Source organism: Anguilla anguilla, chromosome 9 (genome assembly GCF_013347855.1).
Source record: "Anguilla anguilla isolate fAngAng1 chromosome 9, fAngAng1.pri, whole genome shotgun sequence".
Lineage (NCBI taxonomy): Eukaryota > Metazoa > Chordata > Actinopteri > Anguilliformes > Anguillidae > Anguilla > Anguilla anguilla.
Window position 1 is genome coordinate 12,159,717 of NC_049209.1, and position 20,625 is coordinate 12,180,341.

General features: G+C 43.6%; 1 protein-coding gene across 1 annotated transcript in view; it reads left to right on the forward strand.

Moving 5' to 3' along the window:
- Nucleotides 1–20,625, forward strand: part of LOC118236111 (ephrin-B1-like) — an 81,916-nt gene that overhangs the window by 33,613 nt on the left and 27,678 nt on the right. The window contains exon 2 of the mRNA XM_035434175.1: nt 6,387–6,664. Within this exon, the coding sequence (XP_035290066.1) occupies nt 6,387–6,664 (278 nt within the window). The remainder of the gene's footprint in view (nt 1–6,386; nt 6,665–20,625) is intronic.

Here is a 20,625-nt window from a genome sequence, read left to right on the forward strand (position 1 = left end):
TATGGTAATCCTTGATGTTTTCATGTTTGTTGTCTCATTTAGAGTAAACCATCATTATCTCAAAGTGCTGTAACTCTTGTGCTCGCAATATTCTATTAATTTAAGGAGATGAGTCTTTGATTGAGTGCTGCAATCACCATATGTCTCCTGTATTAAAGCCTCTTCTCAGACCGACTGATTATGTCGTTGCATGCCAGGCAAAGATGAGGTGTAGGACCAGTACTTTATTATGCAAAACAAAATCCCTAAGGCTGTGAACACTTCAGGCACAGGCTGTTAACAGCATGAGATTTCAGGCATCCTGGGAAGACAGTAGATTACTCCATTAATTAAATACAAATGTCATTTTCTTTTTTTAATTTTATTACATGTACTGTAGTGTCAACACAATAGTTTTTCGCTACCTTTTTTATTCGAATTCCTTTGCAGTAGTGATGCTTTATAACACATCTCTTAGTGGAAATATTGATTATTTTAATGGTCATTCTGACCAGTAGCTGTGTTCATTTTTGATCAATCGGTGCATGCTACTTTTAACTCTATAGGTCTTTGGTGTTCTACGTTACTTTTTGAAGAGGAACTAATTGCACACAGTGGCCATTGTATCAAGGCAGCTGATTAACTAGAGATTTGTATTTATAGCTGGGTTCCAGAATTACTTTTTGGTGCTGAGCATTATTTACCAAAGGAAATAATTCTGCGCTCTGTGTAGTGTTGCAGTAACACTGTGTGTAACATTGCAGAAACACTGTAGTCTCTGAAGGTTTCTAGCATGTCCTCCTTGATAGTTCAGTTCATATTTATATTAATATATTCATCCTGATATGGCTGATAGCTCTGCTTATTTTTAAGATTGTCCTATAAATTGGGACCTGACAGTCACTATCTTTATATTGTAAAAAGATTAAATAAATGAAATGAAATACAATCAGTCTGCACAGTGTAAATCTGATCTTTTTTTGATAACAGAACCCTGTGTGCTCAGTGAACGCATAGACAGTAGCACCATTCCTAAAACCCTCATTGGCTGTAGTAGATAAAGCTGTAATAATCACGTTCTTCTGCAGAGGAGAAATTTCCATTGAAAATGCATAAAAGGATTTGTTCGACGGCAGGGTGAATGAGATGGCTACCGTCGAGCGTGCCTGATGGATATGCTAATTTGGCTTATTAATATTCATTACTTTCTAAAACACACATAATACCCTACTGTGTCTGCTGATTTTTGTTCTGAAATAATTGTAATAAAGGGGAAGAACTCTGACTGCCATGTCAAGCTGTCACTCTTGAAACGCATTACCAAAAGAAAGTGGTCAGAGATACTCAAAGCCCAGACTAATAGCAAAGATGACCTCTAATCTGTTGTGTTTGTGTCTGTCTGGAAATAGTGTGTCTCTGCTTCTTGTAGCAGTCTTGACAGTTTACTACACGACTGGTTCTGTTTGTTTAGCCTCTTGGAAAGAGGTCTGTATGCTTGCTTTTCATAGAGGTGGTAGAGCTTTTATTGAGAATTTAGCTGTGGATGTACAAGCTTGACATTTCTGGATATTTCAATGAGACTCACAGTCTTAAGAGTTTCCCAATAAAATGTCAGTTGTGAAAATGCCAGTGTGCTTTTAAAAATATATGTCCTCTACATTTATATTTAGTGTGATGAACATGGAAACAAAATCAGTGAGAGACAATGTTGTTTTCCTTATTGATTTGCCAATTTGTGGTCCGAAATGACCAGTGGGAAAATGCTGACAGGTTTTTTTTCTGTTCTCATTTTTGGACTGATTCTGCTGCTCCAGAGTCCTGCGATTGGGTACTAAGGCCCGACAAGAAAGACTGACCCTGCATAATTTCAGCAGAGGGCGCTGATGAGCAAGAACAAGAGGGGCCTTAGTGTGACTGTTCCTTAGTGAAGAAAGGTGTGGTTGGTCTGTAGCTCAAACAAGCTAGTATTTGTTTAAACTGGAGCACGAGTTCACCCAAAGGCTGCGTAAATGCAAGTGAACTGTTTGGTAAGGGCTTTTCTTGATGAGTGCTGTTGTTTCAAACACTGTACTTATTTTGCCCGACAACATGAAGGTGGCTTTGAGCTTGTTTAGGTTTTCTTCTCTTTATTTCTATCCCCCCGGTCCTCGTATTTCACTTTAACTACCGCCATACTCCGTATTACCATTTCGACGGCAGGAGGCAAAGTGTTTGTTTGGGGAAAGTTTAACGACAGAGCCGCACTGTTTACCGACTTTGAAGAGCGTGTTTTCATCGGCCTCCTCACCTTTCCCATCAGAAAACACCTTCGGAAACAATAAAGAAACCGAACGCCGTCACCCGATAGCGCTCTTAAGAAGCCTCGGGATAAGGGCTTAGCAAAGAAAACAGGTTTCTGAGGCTATACAGAGAAGCCTGTGTTATTCATTTTAAAAAAATGAGAATGGAATGAAAGAAAGAAAGAAAGAAGGAAGGAAAGGAAAGAGAAAGAAAGAGAGCCACGCTGGGCCTCGAGCGACGCAGGCTGGGGTGTGACTCCGGGCTGCGCATCGTCTGCTTCCCTGACAGAAGGAGCGACGCTCGCCCTCAGGAGAGCGTGCGACCCTACTCACAGCCTCCAGATAGCCGAACGGGCTCTGCAAAGGGTTTGGAAGCACTGCAGATCCTAGCGCGTCTGCTCGTTCAGCCACATCTCACCTGCTGCTTTTACAGTATTCCTACTGCAGATTAATGCAGCCACTGCGTATTGCACCAGTGCTCGCATCAGATCCTCATCAGGTTCTCTGTTTGTCTCCATCAAATAACGTTTGGTAGAATTTTGATTCGAATAAAAATTTGACAGTCTCTCAGCAATTTTATTTTCTCAAGAATGTGAATTTCTACGCTTGACTTAATGTAAAAGAATATTAATTACATTATTAATGATCTATCAGCAATCCATCTCATGGGTTGATTGGCGATATGAGCCCTAATTAGTGCTTGTGTTTTTTTTTTTTAAATCGTTTTTAATGAAGTTATTGTGATTCAGCTGTGGGCCCCGGTGAACAAGCCAACCAAAACTGCATGCCGTGAATTAAAATATCTGAGGTTTACACGAGTGTTGTATGTCATTTTGCCTGAAATCCAAGATTTAGAAACTCAACATTTAATCCAATAATTCAGTGAAATCTCGTTTAAACACTAAGGAATTCATGTTGCTTCTGTAGGCAAAAGCAGTGCCAGAGCCACAGTCTGCTTCTTTTTTATGTGTGATTATTCTTTAGGAAGCGGGAAATGTTTTGATCAGATCTCCTGTCACTCATGCTGAAAGGTTTCAACATGGATTGCGTGATGGGTTGTGTTTAAATATGTAGGCCTTGCCCTAACCCTGCTCTCCATTTCAGTTACTTTAAAAACTGTGCTTTATTTAATTTCCAAATGGAAACTAATGACACAGAATGTCAGATGAATTCAAATGATTAACCTGAAGGGTAGACACAGGCCTTTGAGAAATGTGAAAGCTCAGTAAAGGAAATCAACAGTTAACATCACAATCATTTTTCTCTAATTATTATCAAATGAACACTTGGCATTGGGAAGATTGGCTCCAGTGCAAAGTTATGTAAACTATATTTAAGTTTATGCTCATGAACTTTTCATGTGTTAGAATAGATCAAATATTGGTTTGATGTATTATTGTTGATACTGCCACAATGTAGACGTGTAATTGTACTGTAAGTCTCTTGCAATTCTATACCTGTAGAAATTCTGCATTGCATTTCCATAATCTGCTGCCTCAATGCAATTTACTTTTGTGGGACAAAATGGCAAATACACACCCATAATAACCATATTGCATGACTTTGACCTGCTGCACTTTATGGAAAAGCTATAGTACAGGCTTGTAGTTATTTTCTTTTATGAATCTCACAGTATTTATGAATACTCTGCTCTGCTCAGTTTTGGCTGATTTCTTTTATGGATTTTATATGCATCAAGTCATAGGACTACCAGAGGCAGTTTAAAAGCTATATTAGCAGCAGGCTTTTAACATGAGGCTCTTCGAGTAGAACTATTACCGTTCTATTAAACATGAAAGTCCACAGCGAAATCAGAGAGTCCAGGAAGCCGATGAAACAGAAAAGTTGTTTTCAGTCCGAGTCTGTAATCACGGACAAAGGGAGAGGATTCAGTCTCGCTAGGAGCTCATTGCTGAAACTTGGGTCTGACAGTGCGGGGGGGGGGGGGGGGGGTCGTGTACGAATTTCAGTGATGTGGCACTGAGCGTTTCCGCATTCCAGCAAAAAAACAAGGAAGCAGGAGCTAGACGACAAAGAAACGTTATGGAAACGTGGAATTCTATTTATAGCCCCCCAGCAGCGGTAGGACACATTGCGAGATGTGGAGTGCCATCGGCTTAATCGGCGTGGCTGGTGATGAGTAACGTGGGCTGGGAACTGGGTCGCGCGCCGAAAGCGGCGACTCCATCTCTGGTTGTTAAATCCATGGCGCACTACGCATAGGCGAGGAAAACGGACGTGCGCTTGTGATTACGGATACGCGCGGTTGAGAAAGCGGGAGAAACGAGGCGCGCTGTTAACTTTGACGCATTACGCAGAGGGTGCGTAACGATGCGCTTACTCTGAACGTCTCGGGGGGAGGCCGTCGGTCGCGAGCGTGCCGACGCAGCGCGTCACACGCGCCAGGCTCTCGTGTCGCTCGGCCTCGGGATTAGCGTGCGCACCGAGAACCTCATCTGGATGCGGCTTTATTTCCGATCAGTCTCATTAGGAGCGGGAGCAGCAACAGTCAGCTGGATGTCATTTCTGAAGAATGACAGACACTTCCAATGGCCGTAAAGTCTATCTTCTGCCAGTTGCTCCAGTTCGTTTGTTTACCATTAAAATATTTGCTGTAACAAGCATGGCAACTGGGTTTTTCTCCCTTCTGATAAGAAAGGATTTTTCGAGTTACAGTCATTTATCTGTCTCTATTTAATCTGTACAGTGCAGAGTACTTCTCACTGTCACTGCTGTAATAAGTCAGGACTCTAGACTACCTAAGCTAATCACTGGGGTAACCAGGCTAACATGGGTTAACCTACTCAACAATTTTAGCAGTTTCAATGAACCTATATAGCCTACTAGAAACTAGTTTAGTTATGTGTGCCTCGTCAGAATATGCTTTTTATATCAGAAACAGCATTGATTAATTGGCATCACAAAGTTAAACTGCAATAACAACAATAATATTGCAGTTTACCAATTATTATTATTAGTAATAATAATAATAATAATAATAATAATAATAATAAAAATCGACATCGGCATGATAATAACTGTGTTCAAACAAATAATGAATAAGAAACAAAGCCTTGTCAATAATTAAAAGAGCGAGTTAAAATCCTCAATTAGTATGCAATGGAGCGTGCTGTTTTGAATTAGAGAGAAGGACATCTGAATGAATTTTGAAGATGAGGCATGGAGGTGCCATCTGCCTATCAGGGCAGCCTTTCTGTCATCCATTTCACCTCTGAAAGAGCGGATTAAGTGCAATCAGTGCCAAATTGGGCGCATTTCACGAGAGCAGCAGTTCCCTGTTAACATCCACACAGGTTATGTTTGTTTTTTTTTTAAGACATAAAGACAATTTTTGTTTACTGAGTTGAAGTGAAATTTTGTTACTGTTATAGGATAGATTATTTGATTTTATCTGGGGGAAACCGTAATCCTCTTAAGACCTTTGTAGAATACCTGTGGAATCGACTTTGTTTCTCTGAAAAATTGTTGATTTTCATTTTCATTGTTAGGAGAGAGATTGCTAAGAGGTGCCATTCAAGAGAAAGAATTGTAGAAGTTAGTTAATGAGCTTATTATCTTTGAAATATGTTCAAAATACATCCAGAAACTTACCTTTGCAGATAATAGGAATTTCAACTGGAGATTAGTTGCATACCAGTAATGTGTCTGTTTACTGATTTCCTTCTGAAAAGGAAATTCAAGCAACGCATTTCCAAACCATGCATTAATTCCTTAATTTAAGTAGTGGGTAAATTGTCACTTTTAATTTTATTCATCCATCATAGTTTGACTACCAAAACACCAGTATCCTGTAGTGGTTGGTGTTGGCGGACCTCTCTGGCAGTGGATTTTGGAGCCAGACACTGAGAAGATAGGAGGACATGCATTTAAGTTCCATTTAAAGCAATTTTGGTGCAGAAATTTATGCATACTCAACAAGTTATATGGCAGCAAGTCAAAATAAAACCTAGCTATTTTCAGAAATGTCTACGTTTGAAACAGCAGGCTACAGGGCTCATCAAAACACAAGCTATTTCTAGAACGCAGTGTACTAAAGGCTTGTTCGTGAACTGGAATAAAAAATAAAAAGAAAATGTTTTTAATCATTCGCCACTTCTTATTTTACAGGTTTCAGTCAGGGAAAGGACTGGTCATTTACCCTGAGATTGGAGACAAGCTGGATATTATCTGTCCTAAGGAAGATATGGGGAGACCGTATGAGTTCTACAAGCTGTACCTGGTGAAGAAGGAGCAGGCAGACACCTGCAGCACAGTCCTGGACCCCAACGTACTGGTCAACTGCAACAAGCCGGAGAAGGACATCAAGTTTACCATCAAGTTTCAGGAGTTCAGTCCAAACTACATGGGCCTGGAGTTCAAAAAGAACGTTGACTATTTCATCACGTGTGAGTAGCTAATTATTATTATTATTATTATTATTACTACATGTTCCTTCATAAGGTGTTTTTCAATGGTGTGCCTGTGTGAGAAGATTGATTCCCTCCACCTGGCTGTTTGTTACACACACATAAACACAAGCTTCACTGTAATTCATCCTTTGCTGATGGCTAAAGAGCGTAATGCAAGTGCAGTCCTTTCTGGGAGATCCTGTATACTGCCATGCTTGTTTTTCCCCGAATCTGAAGCTTAGAGCAGGACATGGCAGCACAACAGGATTTAATTTGCTTTGTCTTAGGATTAAAGGTCTCCCTGCGATGCGGGGAGCTGCTATTTGTGCATCGTAGGCAGACCTCATTTTTTGGAGCACAAAGAGTAGCACCATTTGATTCTCTGAATGAGACCTTTATACCACCATTTGATTGCTGCACTGCGAGAAGCTTGAAAATCCTGACTGATTGCTTTCAAAATGCAGTTCTGTGAACATTTACCTATGGTGGCCTGACTCGATAGCATTCTGCTCTGAGGGGGACAAAGGTGCCCACCATACGGGGTTGACCCGTCGCATGCTAAAGCCGGTCACCACGTTGTCCAGGAGCTTGCTGGGACCCCCAGTGCAGATCACCGCTTTTCCTCTTCAGATCAGAGTCAGTTCTGTCAGGCTCGGTCAGTTGCAATAATACTATAACTCACCAGCGCAGAGGTCAGCACAAGTCATGCAGGTCTCATTTGTTACGTTACACATCGCTGAGTCCAGCTCATTGGCTCTGACATGGTCACGTGACACCACTGCTTCACCTGACTCCACAGCCCTTGGGGACTACTTTCCTATCCCTCGAATCCGGAGGGTCCATCTTACTGTGACATTACAGACACGGTGCAATGTCAAGTCCTCTCTTACATGAGTTGTCATGAGGCTGGCCTCACCGACACAACTGCTTAAATGGCTGTCACTCACGAACACGTCTCAAAATGCCGCCGTTTTCACAAGTGACGTGTGAGCAGCATGTAAAAATGTGTAGTCCTAGTCATACTTTTCAAGGCCAGGCCTTGAAAACAAAATCACCCAGGTCTTATACAATATGAGCAGATACAGACTCTGTTACACCCCTTCAATGTGGTGCGGTTCTCATCTCATATATCCATTCATAGCTCATTATTATTATTATTACTAGTACTTTTACAATAACCATATTTTGGTAATCTACATTTCATCAAATCCATTTGTTCTATATTTAAATGAAAAGTGCAGCAAAACAAATATAAATATAATACTGCGTTTCTTTTTTGTCTTGATTTAGTAAATATGTAGCATCTGTCAATGTACAAATACGTTGTTGACCTATTTTCAAACAGAGTGAACGGTGACAAAATGGTATTTTTTTTTCCCTCAACACATAAAAACCGTCTGATTTACTGGCACTCCTGGGCACTAGACAGATCAGATCGCTCCAGTCTTTATCAAACACACAGGCCTACTTTTTCACCCTTTTCAATGTGACAAAGCATCTCTAATTGCGGCTCACGGAAATTACTCTGAAAACCTATGATATGCTTATTGATTCCTCCCCCCCCCCCCACCCCCCCCCCCCCCCCCACGCCTTCGCAAAGAGGAACCGCTAATGTGGTACCGCAACTTAATGAGGATATTGGGCCCTGTGATCTCTGGAGACTGATTAGCACCGGCCTTTAAATTTGAGATGCAAATGGCTTCGCTAATTCAGGTGTTTTTGAAATCAAAGCAGGGTTCGCCGGTTTAGAACATTAGCGCCGCCGAACGTGCTTTGTCTCCCTGGCCCTGGGGTTTGTGAAAGGGGGGCCTTGGAAGGATCTTTGAGGATTTAAGCAAAGGGGCTCAATCGCTTAGCGCTCACCCCTCGAGTGTGGATTTCAAACAGGCCGTAATTGAATGACGTGGGCTTTTCTTTTACCTATATCTTATTTAAAAAAAGTGCCGATATTGATTACTCTTTTGAAGCACAGAACTGGAGGAGGCCTTCTGTTCTAGATCCAAAACCAGCCTTAGTTCACGGAACGCGCAACCCTTTTATTGTCTTTAAGCGTTTTAAGTTCTTTTTTTCCATCTATAATTGTGTAGCTTGTGTAGGAAAAACCTGGGTGGATGAAAATGGGTTAAGGCTACTTTCTGTGTGAAGTGTGTAAGGACGGCATTTTGTTTTTATTAAATTAGACAAGAAATGCACTGAAGCAATCAGTTTTCAGGTTGGTTTATTTTATATATTTTTTTTTTAGGGAGCCAAGCACCAAGGGTGTGTAGGACCCCTGTTTTTTTTTTGCTAGGATTATTTTTCTTCTATTCCTTTTCTTTCAACTCTTGCTAAACCCTTTTTTCACCCTTTTCCCATGCCCAAAAAGTTCACTAAATTTGGCAGGCATGTCCGGCATGGCTGCAAATTTATTATGCATGACACTCATGCAACTGACATTCTAGCACCATTTGCAAAATTGCAACATTAAAACAATTATTATGGCCATCTCGCTTCATGTATATGCACCAAATTTCTTCCACATGTCTACCTCCTCATGCTGAACAAATAATTTCATATAACCCATAGTGTCTGCCAAATTCAATTTTCCACCATTTTGAATATTTTGCAAAACAAACATTTTTTACTTCTCCTAAAATGTTTTGCCCAATTCTCCACACATTAGGCATGTGTGATCCACAGCACGTCTGTGCATTAAATTGCAAAGAACATTTAGATATCTGCAAAGATGGCTGCAGGACTGTACTTTCAGTTTAGCAAAAATGGCTGACTATTCCTAACATATGCGTATGGCCACAAATTTACTGCAACAATTCTTCAGGGGATGATAGATTGCCATAGTGTGGATGAGCATGCCCGGACATGCAGTGCTATAGTGCAATATGTAAGGGCTCTTTTTACAGAATACTGATTTGCATCGGTTCCATAAGGCCAAATTATGTGAAATTTGACAGGAGCCCTGCCAGAAAGCTGCACTCCAACAGTCCTGAGAAACACTTCCCCTCAGTCCAAGATTCTCAGAGATAATCAAATATGAATATGCAAAAATTGTGGAAAAGATATCTAACCACACACACATTTGATCACTGTTCAAATTTTGGAAATATGCAAAATGAAAACAGATCATGTGTATTGCATTTTCTGCACCTACCACCCAAGGTAGCGCTACAGCTCCACATCAAAATAGCAATGTTCAAATCATTATTGCAATACAATTTGCAATACACACCAAAGTTGGTTTGATTTCCCAGCCACTAACTGCAAGCTGGTTAACTTGGAAGAATCATAGACTATAACTGCACACATTTCTGATGACTTGCTTTCACTTTGTATGCAGGTCAACTTTTGTAAACATGAAGAGATGCCGTTCGTTAGGACTATATCAGAAAAAAAAAAAAAAAAAAACACTTCTCCCATCTCGATAGCACTGTTGGGCAGTGGTTTATATTATGATTCTGATTGTAAATGTGTCAGTGCTTTATTGAATAAATAAATTATTCATAGAATCTTGATCATAGCTTAACTTTTCTGTCTTAAACCAACTTGGGGAAGAAATTATCCTCAGTAATTAGCGTTTCCATAAACTGCCCTAAATGTAGGCAAGAGCTGCAGCATATGCACAAAGACTGTAATTAACTTCATACAAGATTCAGCATTAGTGACTCTCTGTGTGTGTACACTGAGTGGTGAATGCTGCAAAACAAACTGTGTTTGAACCCAGGGAAGATATCCATTATAATGTACAGTGTAGATCTGTAATTTATGAGTAGCATGCATTACTTGTATTTCACATTACATGACAAGAAAGGAGCAGCAGGCAACGGGGGGAAATGGGGAACTCAAAATGGCACTTTTGCTCCAGAGGGGAAAATGGGCTGGTGGTCCAGCAACATTAGGACCTTATGTGTGCATGTGCTAGGCTGGGAGGAACAAAGAACTGGTCATTGCACTCTCTGCTTGTCTCCCTCTCTCTCATTGCAGCTTGCAGTGCACCCAATCAACATAACTGTGGTATGAAGGTGACTAAATTGTTGCACAATTTCTTTTATTTTTTATTTTTTGCAGAATTCTCAGAAAAATATGAATTGCACTCAGTGCTCTGCGGCTCACCCTTGGCGCTTGGCCCTCAACATCACTGCTTGCAGCTATATTTGTTTTTGTTTCTTCTTCATCTCAGACCAACTGACCTTGAACACAAGAACTGTTGTGAGCATACATATTCTTTTGGGTAGCAAATGTTTCCATTAAGTTCCACATTATGATAGAGCATTAAGTGTGTCTATATTTACATCAGATCACTCACTTTGCTAATGCAGAGCAGCCAACTTTTAAGGGTCTGCTGCAGTCTCATGAGATGCAGTTGGCTGATACGGTAATTTTGCAGCCTTGTAAACACACTGAAACCACAGCTAATATCTTTAATAGGCTCCAGTGTGATCAAAGATAAGCTGTAGATAGCTGATGGTAGCGTCCCCAAACCCACAGAACCGGTGACTTGAGAAGATGAGAGCTTGTTGGTATTATAAATAATGGGATAGATTATCTCTGTTGATTATACATTGGAATGAAGATAAGTGGCAGGTTGCCTTTATAGTCGGCTCTCTATAACACTGTGTTGGGCAGTCCTTTTGCATTGTGCCCCCAGTGCATTGTGGGAGTTGCCGTCCCTGCTGTCTGAGAGGAAACGGGACACCGCATGAATATAGTCCCCCGCAACCCTTACTTTCTGCAGGGGGTGTCCCTTAACCCCAGTACCTGTTTCACTGCACCCAGACTGGGGTTGGGTGGTTGGGGTCACTGCACCCCAGCGGGGGAATGCTGACGATAGCCCCCCTGATGTAAATTCCAGGCCGGCCACCATTTGGTGGGTGGAGGCCACAAGCACGAGGTGTCCGGTCTCCAAGCCACAAAAGGGACTGAGGGAGTAGTCATGCTGAAGCAATTGCACTCCCCAAATACAGCCAGATGTATTTACTCCCAATCTTCCATGCCTGTTTCCAAGCTTGTCCTCTGGTGCTCTTTCTGTTTATGCCCGTTTCCAGAAATGCACACAGACAGACAGACACACACACACTCACACACACACACACACAAGCACACATGCACGTAAACGCACACACACAAACATGCACGCCCGCACACACACACAGACACGTGCACACACACACACACACACACACACACACCCCTACACATGCACACGCACACACACACACACACACAGTTGTTTTTGTTTATGAGCTGGGAGGGTGAAAGACGGAAGGAGTGGGAGGGGGAAGCTGTTGACAAGGACCTTTCTAATCTAGACGCCCTCAGACAGTGAGCGAGCGTGCCCTATATCCTGTGTCGTCAGCTGAACATTGATTTCCTCTAGGCCGGCTGTGGATAAGGATGATGCGCGGTGACAGCTGCCACTCCGGCTGCCCGGCCCGAGCAGAATCCCGCTCGTCGCTCTGGGATCAGAGCCGATTTGCTCTGCTCCCCGAATTTCGAGCTGATGCACAAGACGGGGAAGGGGCGGGAGGGAGGGAGGGAGGGAGGCAGCCGGTTCAAAAGAAAAGGAGAGAAAGAGAAGAATAAAAGGTCAAAGTTAAACCCCATCAGAATAGGAGGCCAGAGGGTGTATTAGGCCCTCTCAGAACCGGCAGGGAAGTCTATATTGTTATGGTGGTGAGCTTCTGAAGGCTTATCGCCAGAGCTTTGATTGATTAAATCTGAATTGTTCCTCTAAATAATTTCTATTGTATATAATATATTATTTATCCTTTATTGAGCACACATGCAATACATACACAGTATATATAGTTTGTTTGTATGTGTTAATTATGTGATATTTGTCTTTGCGTATCGCACTGGAAAATTATTTTCTAGTGTGATCATTTTCAGCTTTTCTGCTTTGTTATTTCTCCTATGCCATTACAATCCCAGGGATTAATTAGGCTAGTCTGTGTTTTTGCTGTTGATAAGCATACAGTATTTTCTTATTAATGCTTGCCAGGTGTCCAATTGTAACTTCTCTGGGAGAGCTGCAGATGCATCATAGTTTATAGTATTGTCAGTCTGGCGCTGGCTTTTGTGTTAAAGGATGCCGGGTGACTGATTTGACACTCGAGGCATAAACTTAACCCAAACTCGTAACCCAAATCCGCTTGAGTCCTTTGAAACAGGATGCTCATTGTCATTTTCATTGCGCAGCATGGACAGTTCCAATGGTGCATTTGTGTCTGAGAGGGCCTCGCATTGTTGGGAGGTATAGGGATTTCATGTGGAGTCAGCGACTAAAATGACACTGAAATAACATTATCTTGGCCCACGAAATTGCTTCCTTTGTTTCTCTAGAAAAATCTTCTCACAGCAATGTTCAAAGGGGGCGAGTTAGGTATCAGTGCAATTTTCTAAGAAGACCACACACACACACACACACACACGCATGCACAGACACACACACACACACATGCACACACGCAAACACACTCACAAAGTGCACGCACACATGCAGTACATACACAAACGTGCGCTCGAGCACACATTCGAACTCACACAAGTACGTGCTCACACATACATACACGCACACGTACATACACCGTCTCCCGCTCGGCTCCTCTCTGTGCGACTCGGCGGGTCTAGCGTTTCACGGGCTGAGCGGCTGCCATCCGGGATGAAACGCTGCCGGCTCGTCTGTGCGGCAGGCAGGATGGCAGGCGTCCCCGCGCGGTGTCGGAGGCCCAGCTGCTGAGCTGCGGCTCGGCGGACCGCGGTGACACCCAGCGCTTCTCCTGCTTTCGTTGGCGCCGCGGCCCCTTTTTTCCGCAAAGCCCTCGGACACGCCAGGAGACATTTCGAGCTACCTTTAATCAGCGGCCAACCTCATAACGCATTGGGTCGCAGCCCAAAGCCGGTTCCATGCTTTTTTTTTTTTTTTTTTCCCTCCTAGCGGGAGACCTGTGCTGCTTTGCAATTCGAGTGCACGGAAACATCTAGTGGAAACTGTCAGGTTTCAGGTTTTTGTTTCAAGGGCTTTCCGCATGAATTCTTTAAAAAAAGTTTTTTATTCTGCTGCACAAAAAAAAGTGTTTTGTGTAGTCATACATTTGTTGTTTTCTTTCATAGTTGTCAACAGAAAATTCTTTATGTAATATTTCCAGCAGGCAAAAAAAGACTTAATGAGGCTGAGTATATTGATAGGTCTCATAGGTCTTGCTGACATAATCTCTAAATGTTCCTGTGAAAATGATATGAAGGCATATATATTTTGGAACTGATCTATTCAACATGTACTTTGTAATAACCTGTTGCGTTGTTAAGCATGGATAAATTTATTACATTTTTTTTTGTTTTTCATAACGGGAATGTGTCAAATATATGTCTATGCAGTGCAGCACAGGAAATGGTATTAGCCATCCCTGTTTCAGTGCAAATTTAAATAGTTTTGTGTTATCACAGCTCAGTACAGAAAATCTATCGGCTCTGCGTAGATTATTATCTTTGGATCCCATGGTATCTCCCTACCCCACCCCCCTCCCACCGCTGTGTGTAGTCAGTTTTGCTCATAAAGCCGTTTGTCAGTTAGATTTTATGCCTCTTCGGCGATCTGGAATGCCAGGCCGGCTAGCTGTTAAACTCTCTCAGCACATTCCGGCAGCCAGACCTCCTGAAATGTCGGAGTTTGAGCCCTGTGTGGTGCGGGGATGTCTGAGATAAGGGCTGACATCACTTCTGCACGAGGTTACAGCGATGCCCGGGACGACAAGACGCCTCGCGCTCAAAATGCAAAGGTTGGTGGGGGTGGAGAGCGGGTTGGTCGGGTTGGCAGAGCGGACTGAAGCAGCTCCCCCCCCCCCCCCCCTCCCCCATTGCTGCGTGCACACAGTAACTAGTTCAGCGTGCTAACAGGGCTGCGTTAATGGATTCCGTGCCTGGCGCTAACCCGGCGGACAGATGTGAAGGGGAATAAGCGTCGAGCAGCTGTGCAGTCATCGCTCTTGCGTTGTGCCACGGAGCGTCGGGGACCTCTTCCCGGTCGCAGTCCCTGCGGTTCCCTCGCCCGTGCGCTCTGTGCCCCCCGCGTGCCAAGTGTTAAGCTCCTGCTAGAGGGCCTTTTCGCTTTAGAGTAATGGGGAAGTAGGGAGAGCGCCCTGGGCCTGTGGGTGTCAGGAGAGGGGGGGGTCATGGTAATTAGCCCAGATACAGTGCAGTTCATGCACGGGACTGGAGAGCCCTGTGTCTTGGAGGGCCAGGGACAGCTGACTGCAATCTTGCAGGGTGACGTCTGTCTCCATGTTCGTCTCTGAAAAGCCATAGTTGTATTGGTTTATTATATTGGCCATTGCAGTTGCGTTTTTTGTTATTTTTTGAGAGTCGAGGGATACAAGGTGAATCTGACCCGCGGCTTTGCATTTGCGACCAGGCAGCCAAGCGACAGGCCTCGGAAAAGCCTGAACCTTCTGTAGCCTCCTCAGAAAACCGAAACTTGACCCGAGAACCACGCACTGTTAGCTTCAGTTTTTTTATGAACGAGGGTCCAAGTGACGTGTTGGGTTTGCTGAAGCTTTAACAGGAAATAGTACTTGAATTATATATGTGGAAAGAGAGAAAAGTGCATGGGTTTGTAAACGAAATGTGAAAACGATGGTTGTAGAAATGTTACTTTTAAGGCTCTCCAGAGGAACTTGGATGCAACACCAGTTCCCAGATGCAACAAATGGATCGTTTTATCAGGGAAACGTCTACAACTTCATCAAAACCAAAGAATAAAAAATACAGTAGCCAGATGCTGGATTGTGTTGTGTATATCATAACTGGTCATAAAGGCTCTGGAAGAGCAAGCTATTTATTTGCGACTTGCTTGGTCGAGAGCACATTTCATCACAGGTAATCAAATTGTTTTTGGCGATAGCTGTGGCAGGCCTGACATTCATCCCGAGCAGCCCAGTTTAAGCCCCTTGTAGAGCCACCCGGTGGTCCTGGTCCTAGGTGAATTTGAATAAAGGGTCAGGCAGAATGAAAAATGTATGATTCTTATCTGGAGGACGCAACTCTTGGCTTTGAAGAGCTGCCATGGCAGCTGTGATGTTTGGACCCATTTCTGTACAGAATGAAAATAGGCTCTTCGGTTTTGCTTTAGTACTGGTAGCTGCCTTGGCAGAGGTGGTATGTGGTCTGTCGACCCTTTCTTGTATAGACGAGGGAAAAACTCACTGGCTGAAGTACCTCTGCTGATGAGATTCCACTGGATTTCATTGGATGGTGATCTTTATGGCCCTCATCTGTGGGGAAGCTCACCGGATACAGCATAGTATAATGGAGCCAGTTATCTCTGAATCATGAAATGGCAATAAGTGTGGTCGTCTGGTACAAATAAGTGCGAGCAATTAATAAAAATGAATGTTTGCAAATTTACTTTGTATAAGTGGACCAAATAATGTTACATATAACCAATAAGTCCCAGAAATAGTCGTTGCTTCATACATTTCATTTAAAAAAATAACTTTTATAGAATTACAAACAAACTGTGTTTATGTACAGTTTTACAGGAAAACATGCAACTGTTGCTGAAATATGTTAGTTCAGGTCACTGGATCTGTTTCATCACCAATGGATTGTGCCTTTGGTCACCAAACCACCACAAAGTATTATCGTCGAACTGAAGAACAGCTAAGAGGCTGCAGTTTCCCTAAAACTTGAGATACACCAGGAAACCTGGTGGACGGCAGTGTAACATAACGGTCAGAGAGACCCTGTGGTCGGAGGGATGATCTTGAGCGGAAGCGCAAAAAAGGACTATGTCTGCCGTTAACGAGGGGGTTGGGGTCGTAATTGGGGTTGTGTGGGGGGGGGGGGGGGGGGGTCAGCGGATGAGGCGGCGGCTTCGTTTTTTGTCATCCGCAGCCCGTCAAGTGAAGATGGCGTCCTCAGACTGACAACTTTATGAATAGCAGCACTGTTAAAAAAGCAGAGGCGGATGCTGAGGCAGTGGAGGGCTCTACAGTGCATTGTTGGGGGGGGGGGATTGTCAAACTTGAATAAGCAGATGGAAAAAAAAGAAAAAATGTGTTGGCCTAGTTAAAACTTCAGCATTTTTTTCCCCATTTTGTTTTGTTTTGTTGTTTCTGTAAGACATTATTGTTATAACTCGCCGAACTGCCCTATAATTTGATTTGTGTCAATGGTTATGAAGGGCAGCATCATTCTTCACTTTAGTCTTGTTAGATTTGCATATGAAAACGCTTCGATGAGTTAATGCGTTGCCTTTTATGCTGGAATTGTTGGCTGCAGTTCTCCCTTGTGTAATGCTTATCACTTCACATCGGTTTCAGTCGGGAGGAAAAAAATACCAGCCTCTTCTTTTTAGATTATTCATCAGTAGATTTGACAGTTTTAAGTGTTCGTTCTTGAGCTCGGTGGGTAGAGCATTTAGCGGACCTCTCTGCTTGACAGGTGGTTTAATTTTGAGGCTTGATGCATTAAGTCCACTTTGCTTGACGGGAGATTTGCGGTGGGGTGCCCACGGTCATACCAAAGCACAGATCTTGTGGAATAGCAATATTACGGTGTTTGTGTGTGTGTGTGTGTGTGCGTGCGTGCATGCAAGTGTGCATGCGTGTGTTCATGCTTGTGTGCGTGCGTGCATGTACAACATTGTCTGTATGAAAGCAGTAACAACCCCGTGTTGACAGAGGGCTCATCCAATTTATGTGTACATTCCACTTGGACATGCATGTCGGACTACAATGCATGTACATTCACAGCATCCACCATTTTGCACTGGTTAAGGAAGCTTTCTCAGCTCCCTGGAAATACTTGCATATGATTTATGGGATCTCATCAAAGCCACAAATATGAGAAAAAGGGGAAAATATTTCCATTAAAATTCAGTTGTGCGCTGTAGGACTTATTGAGGAGCAACACAATATGCAACATGGTTATCTGCAGGCTCCACTGCTAAACCAACAAAATGGTAAAATAGTCCTTTATTACACATGGATGTCTAGACCTCCTTGAGGCGAAGCGTGTAGTTGTCAACAGATTTCAGCATTGTAATTGATCCATACCACTGTGGCCATTTCAGAACTACATTCATTTAATTCAAGTGAGAGCAACAGAGATATTTTTGTGTCTTTAGTTGCTCCATTTTGTGGAAAAAGATATTCTTAGAAGGATCCTGCTCCACAGTAAACAGAACTGCAGCTGATGCTTTATACTAGAAAAGGGTGAATAAATATGACTGTGTATTTGTGTTTGTCACACTACATGTTTTCGGTGAATAAGGTTAATGATCATCAGAGTGAGAAGATGACCATAAAGGAAACTGCTACACCCAGAGTTACTTTTAGATTGTAATTCACTTTTTGAAGCTGAAAGGATGCTTGAGGCTCTGGGTCAGCAGCAATTGTTCTGTTCTGTTGCGGCAATGAAGGCGATATCAAACGTAATCGTCTTGCATCTCACTCGAATGGCTTTGGTTTCACCTCGTCCATTGTCCATTGTCACTTCTCACTGCAGATGGCAATCCGTGCCTTCATCACATGGGCATGAATGAGATGACCTTTATCTTATTGTCCAAGATAATCCCATTTTTGAGATGATAATAATAAAACAACAAAAACACACAGAACAACAAGGCCAGATGTGTGGCTCAGTCCATTGGGTGGCCAACTCGAGCCATATGTGAATCCCCCGCACGGACGGGGGTTCGATTACCTGCCGTGGCACCTTGTGACCTGTCATCCCTCCTCTATCCATTAGCTTGTCTGCTTTCTCCCTTCCTGAACAAAGCAAAAGAACAAAAAAAAACCGAAAGAAAACCGAAAAACGGAACAACAAAAGCCCCGAGGAATTCGCAGAGCAAGCAAGCACAGACGGGAGAGAGCTACGAGCTGGGAGCTTGGCAGGGGAGCGGCCCAGTAATGAACACCAGGGAGAGACCGGCCTCGGTTTCCCCCGCGACGCCTTCCCCATGTGCGCGCACGCGTCAGGCCTACCGACCGGGCGGACGCTCGAGCGCGGCCGCCATGACGCAGATCTGAAATCCGAGGCCGCGAACCTGCAGCTTTCGTACGTCGCCACAAGTCAGATGAATGCTGAAAGCGTTTCCGTCTCCCCGCTCTGTTCCTGGTTTAGCAGTTGTTTATTTTCCTGGTATTACTCTAATGAGTGTTTTGGTTACAAGAAGCATATTTATCCTTTGCTCTCCATGTAGGGTGTTCTAACTCCGAGGCTTAATTTGTGCCAGCAACATGGACATGGGCGACATGTGTTTTCGATCGTTTTAATCCAATTGCAAACATAGGTGCATTTCAGAGCTTACGCCAGGCTTTCCTTTTGTTTCCAGATTAGGGGAAAAAAGTAGGTTAAAACCTGAGCGGTGAATGTCATAGATCATCGGCAGATGCATTTTTATTTGGTTTTTGGTCCATGTGACCTTGTTGAAAGACCTTGTTGCTGAAGGCCCATAGCTCAGGACCGGTCAGCGAGCAGTTTTAGGAACTCGTTCCTGCAGGTGGAGGAAGACTTTCTTTGTTCTATCCTGTCTTTTCAGATTCTGGAGCAGGAGGAAAAGGCCACATTCTGTTTCTGGGTACTCTGCCAGTTCACTAACAGAAAAAAATGAAAAGGAAAAAGAAGAAAAAGGCCAAAATGAATGGCACCGCAAAATAATAAAATAGCAACACATCGTAGGTGTGCATATGTACATGTGTGTACGTGGGCTGTACATGCCAACCGACTAGCTTGTGTTCAGTACACATACTTGGTACATACATACACACACACAGGCACACACACACGCCCAAAAACCTTCCGCTCTGGAGGAACTGTGGCAAGCCCCTCGGGACAGTACGGAACAGAAAGATGACTCTCCCGATGCTGCGTAATGACCACGCTCATTGATACCCCCCCTGACGAACACAGCCAAAAAAGAAGGCCTCTCTAATTGAGCAGCGATTACAGCGCTTCGCCTCCCACCCAGAGCTGCTCGCTATATCCCCAGCGGGAGCTCCCTAACGCACGAGCCGTTTACAGGGCGGCCAACGGCAGCCCGCGGCCCCCTGCAGCCACACCCCCCCCTCCCCCGGCCCCTTCAGGTGCTGCGTTCCCTGGAGAAGCAGTCCCTGGTATCTGGGAACAGGTTTTTTGAAAAGGCGCGATTTCGCCACAGAGCGCGGCCGCTCATGATGTTGTTTGGGAACCGCGCCATCCTTAATACCATTAGATAAGGATCTGCAAAGAGTAAATTACTGCTGCGGTTGCTTTCAGTTATCCCTAATTAAAACAAATGAGAATGATAATCGTCGGATCATGGGGGAAGCGTTGCCGCTAATGGATTTTGTTGGGCGCACGTTGCCTTTAAGGTGGGGGCCAATCCGTCACTGTCTGGACTCAGGCGTCACCCTTTTTGAAAATGTATTTCATGGCTCAGGCTTTTTCATAACTCACTGTTGACTTTAAGTAGGCTGGGATCGATGGCGTCAGAAGGGCACCGTGTAAAGGTCGCCGTGGATGCTTGTGGACCAGCCGAAAGGGAAGGAGGCGGGAGAAAACGAGGCGGGGCATCAAGTCCTATTTTTTCGCCTCTTTCTCTAAAGCCCCTTTGTCTGTGGTGAGGTGCGTCTGGGGTTACAGTTTTGCCCTAAAATTGTGACTGCTCGTTTTCGTAATTTTCAGATGAAGAGATATACGTTAACGCGGGGCATACAAGACGTTACATGCGGTGAATTAGTGGATGATAATTGCTTTCCACCACAAGCCCATAACTAACCCTCTTGATTACCTGGCATGCTAATGGAAACACGGCCTTTCATGCTATGATATTGTTTATACTTCTGAACTTCAAGGTGGTAATGGGGTATTGGGTTTGCTGACTGGAAGGCAGGAACTGTCAAAAATCCTGATTTATTTGTAACAGAGACATGGGTTGCTGCAATTCAGGTTGGTGTAGTTTACAGTACAGCTTCCATTTACCC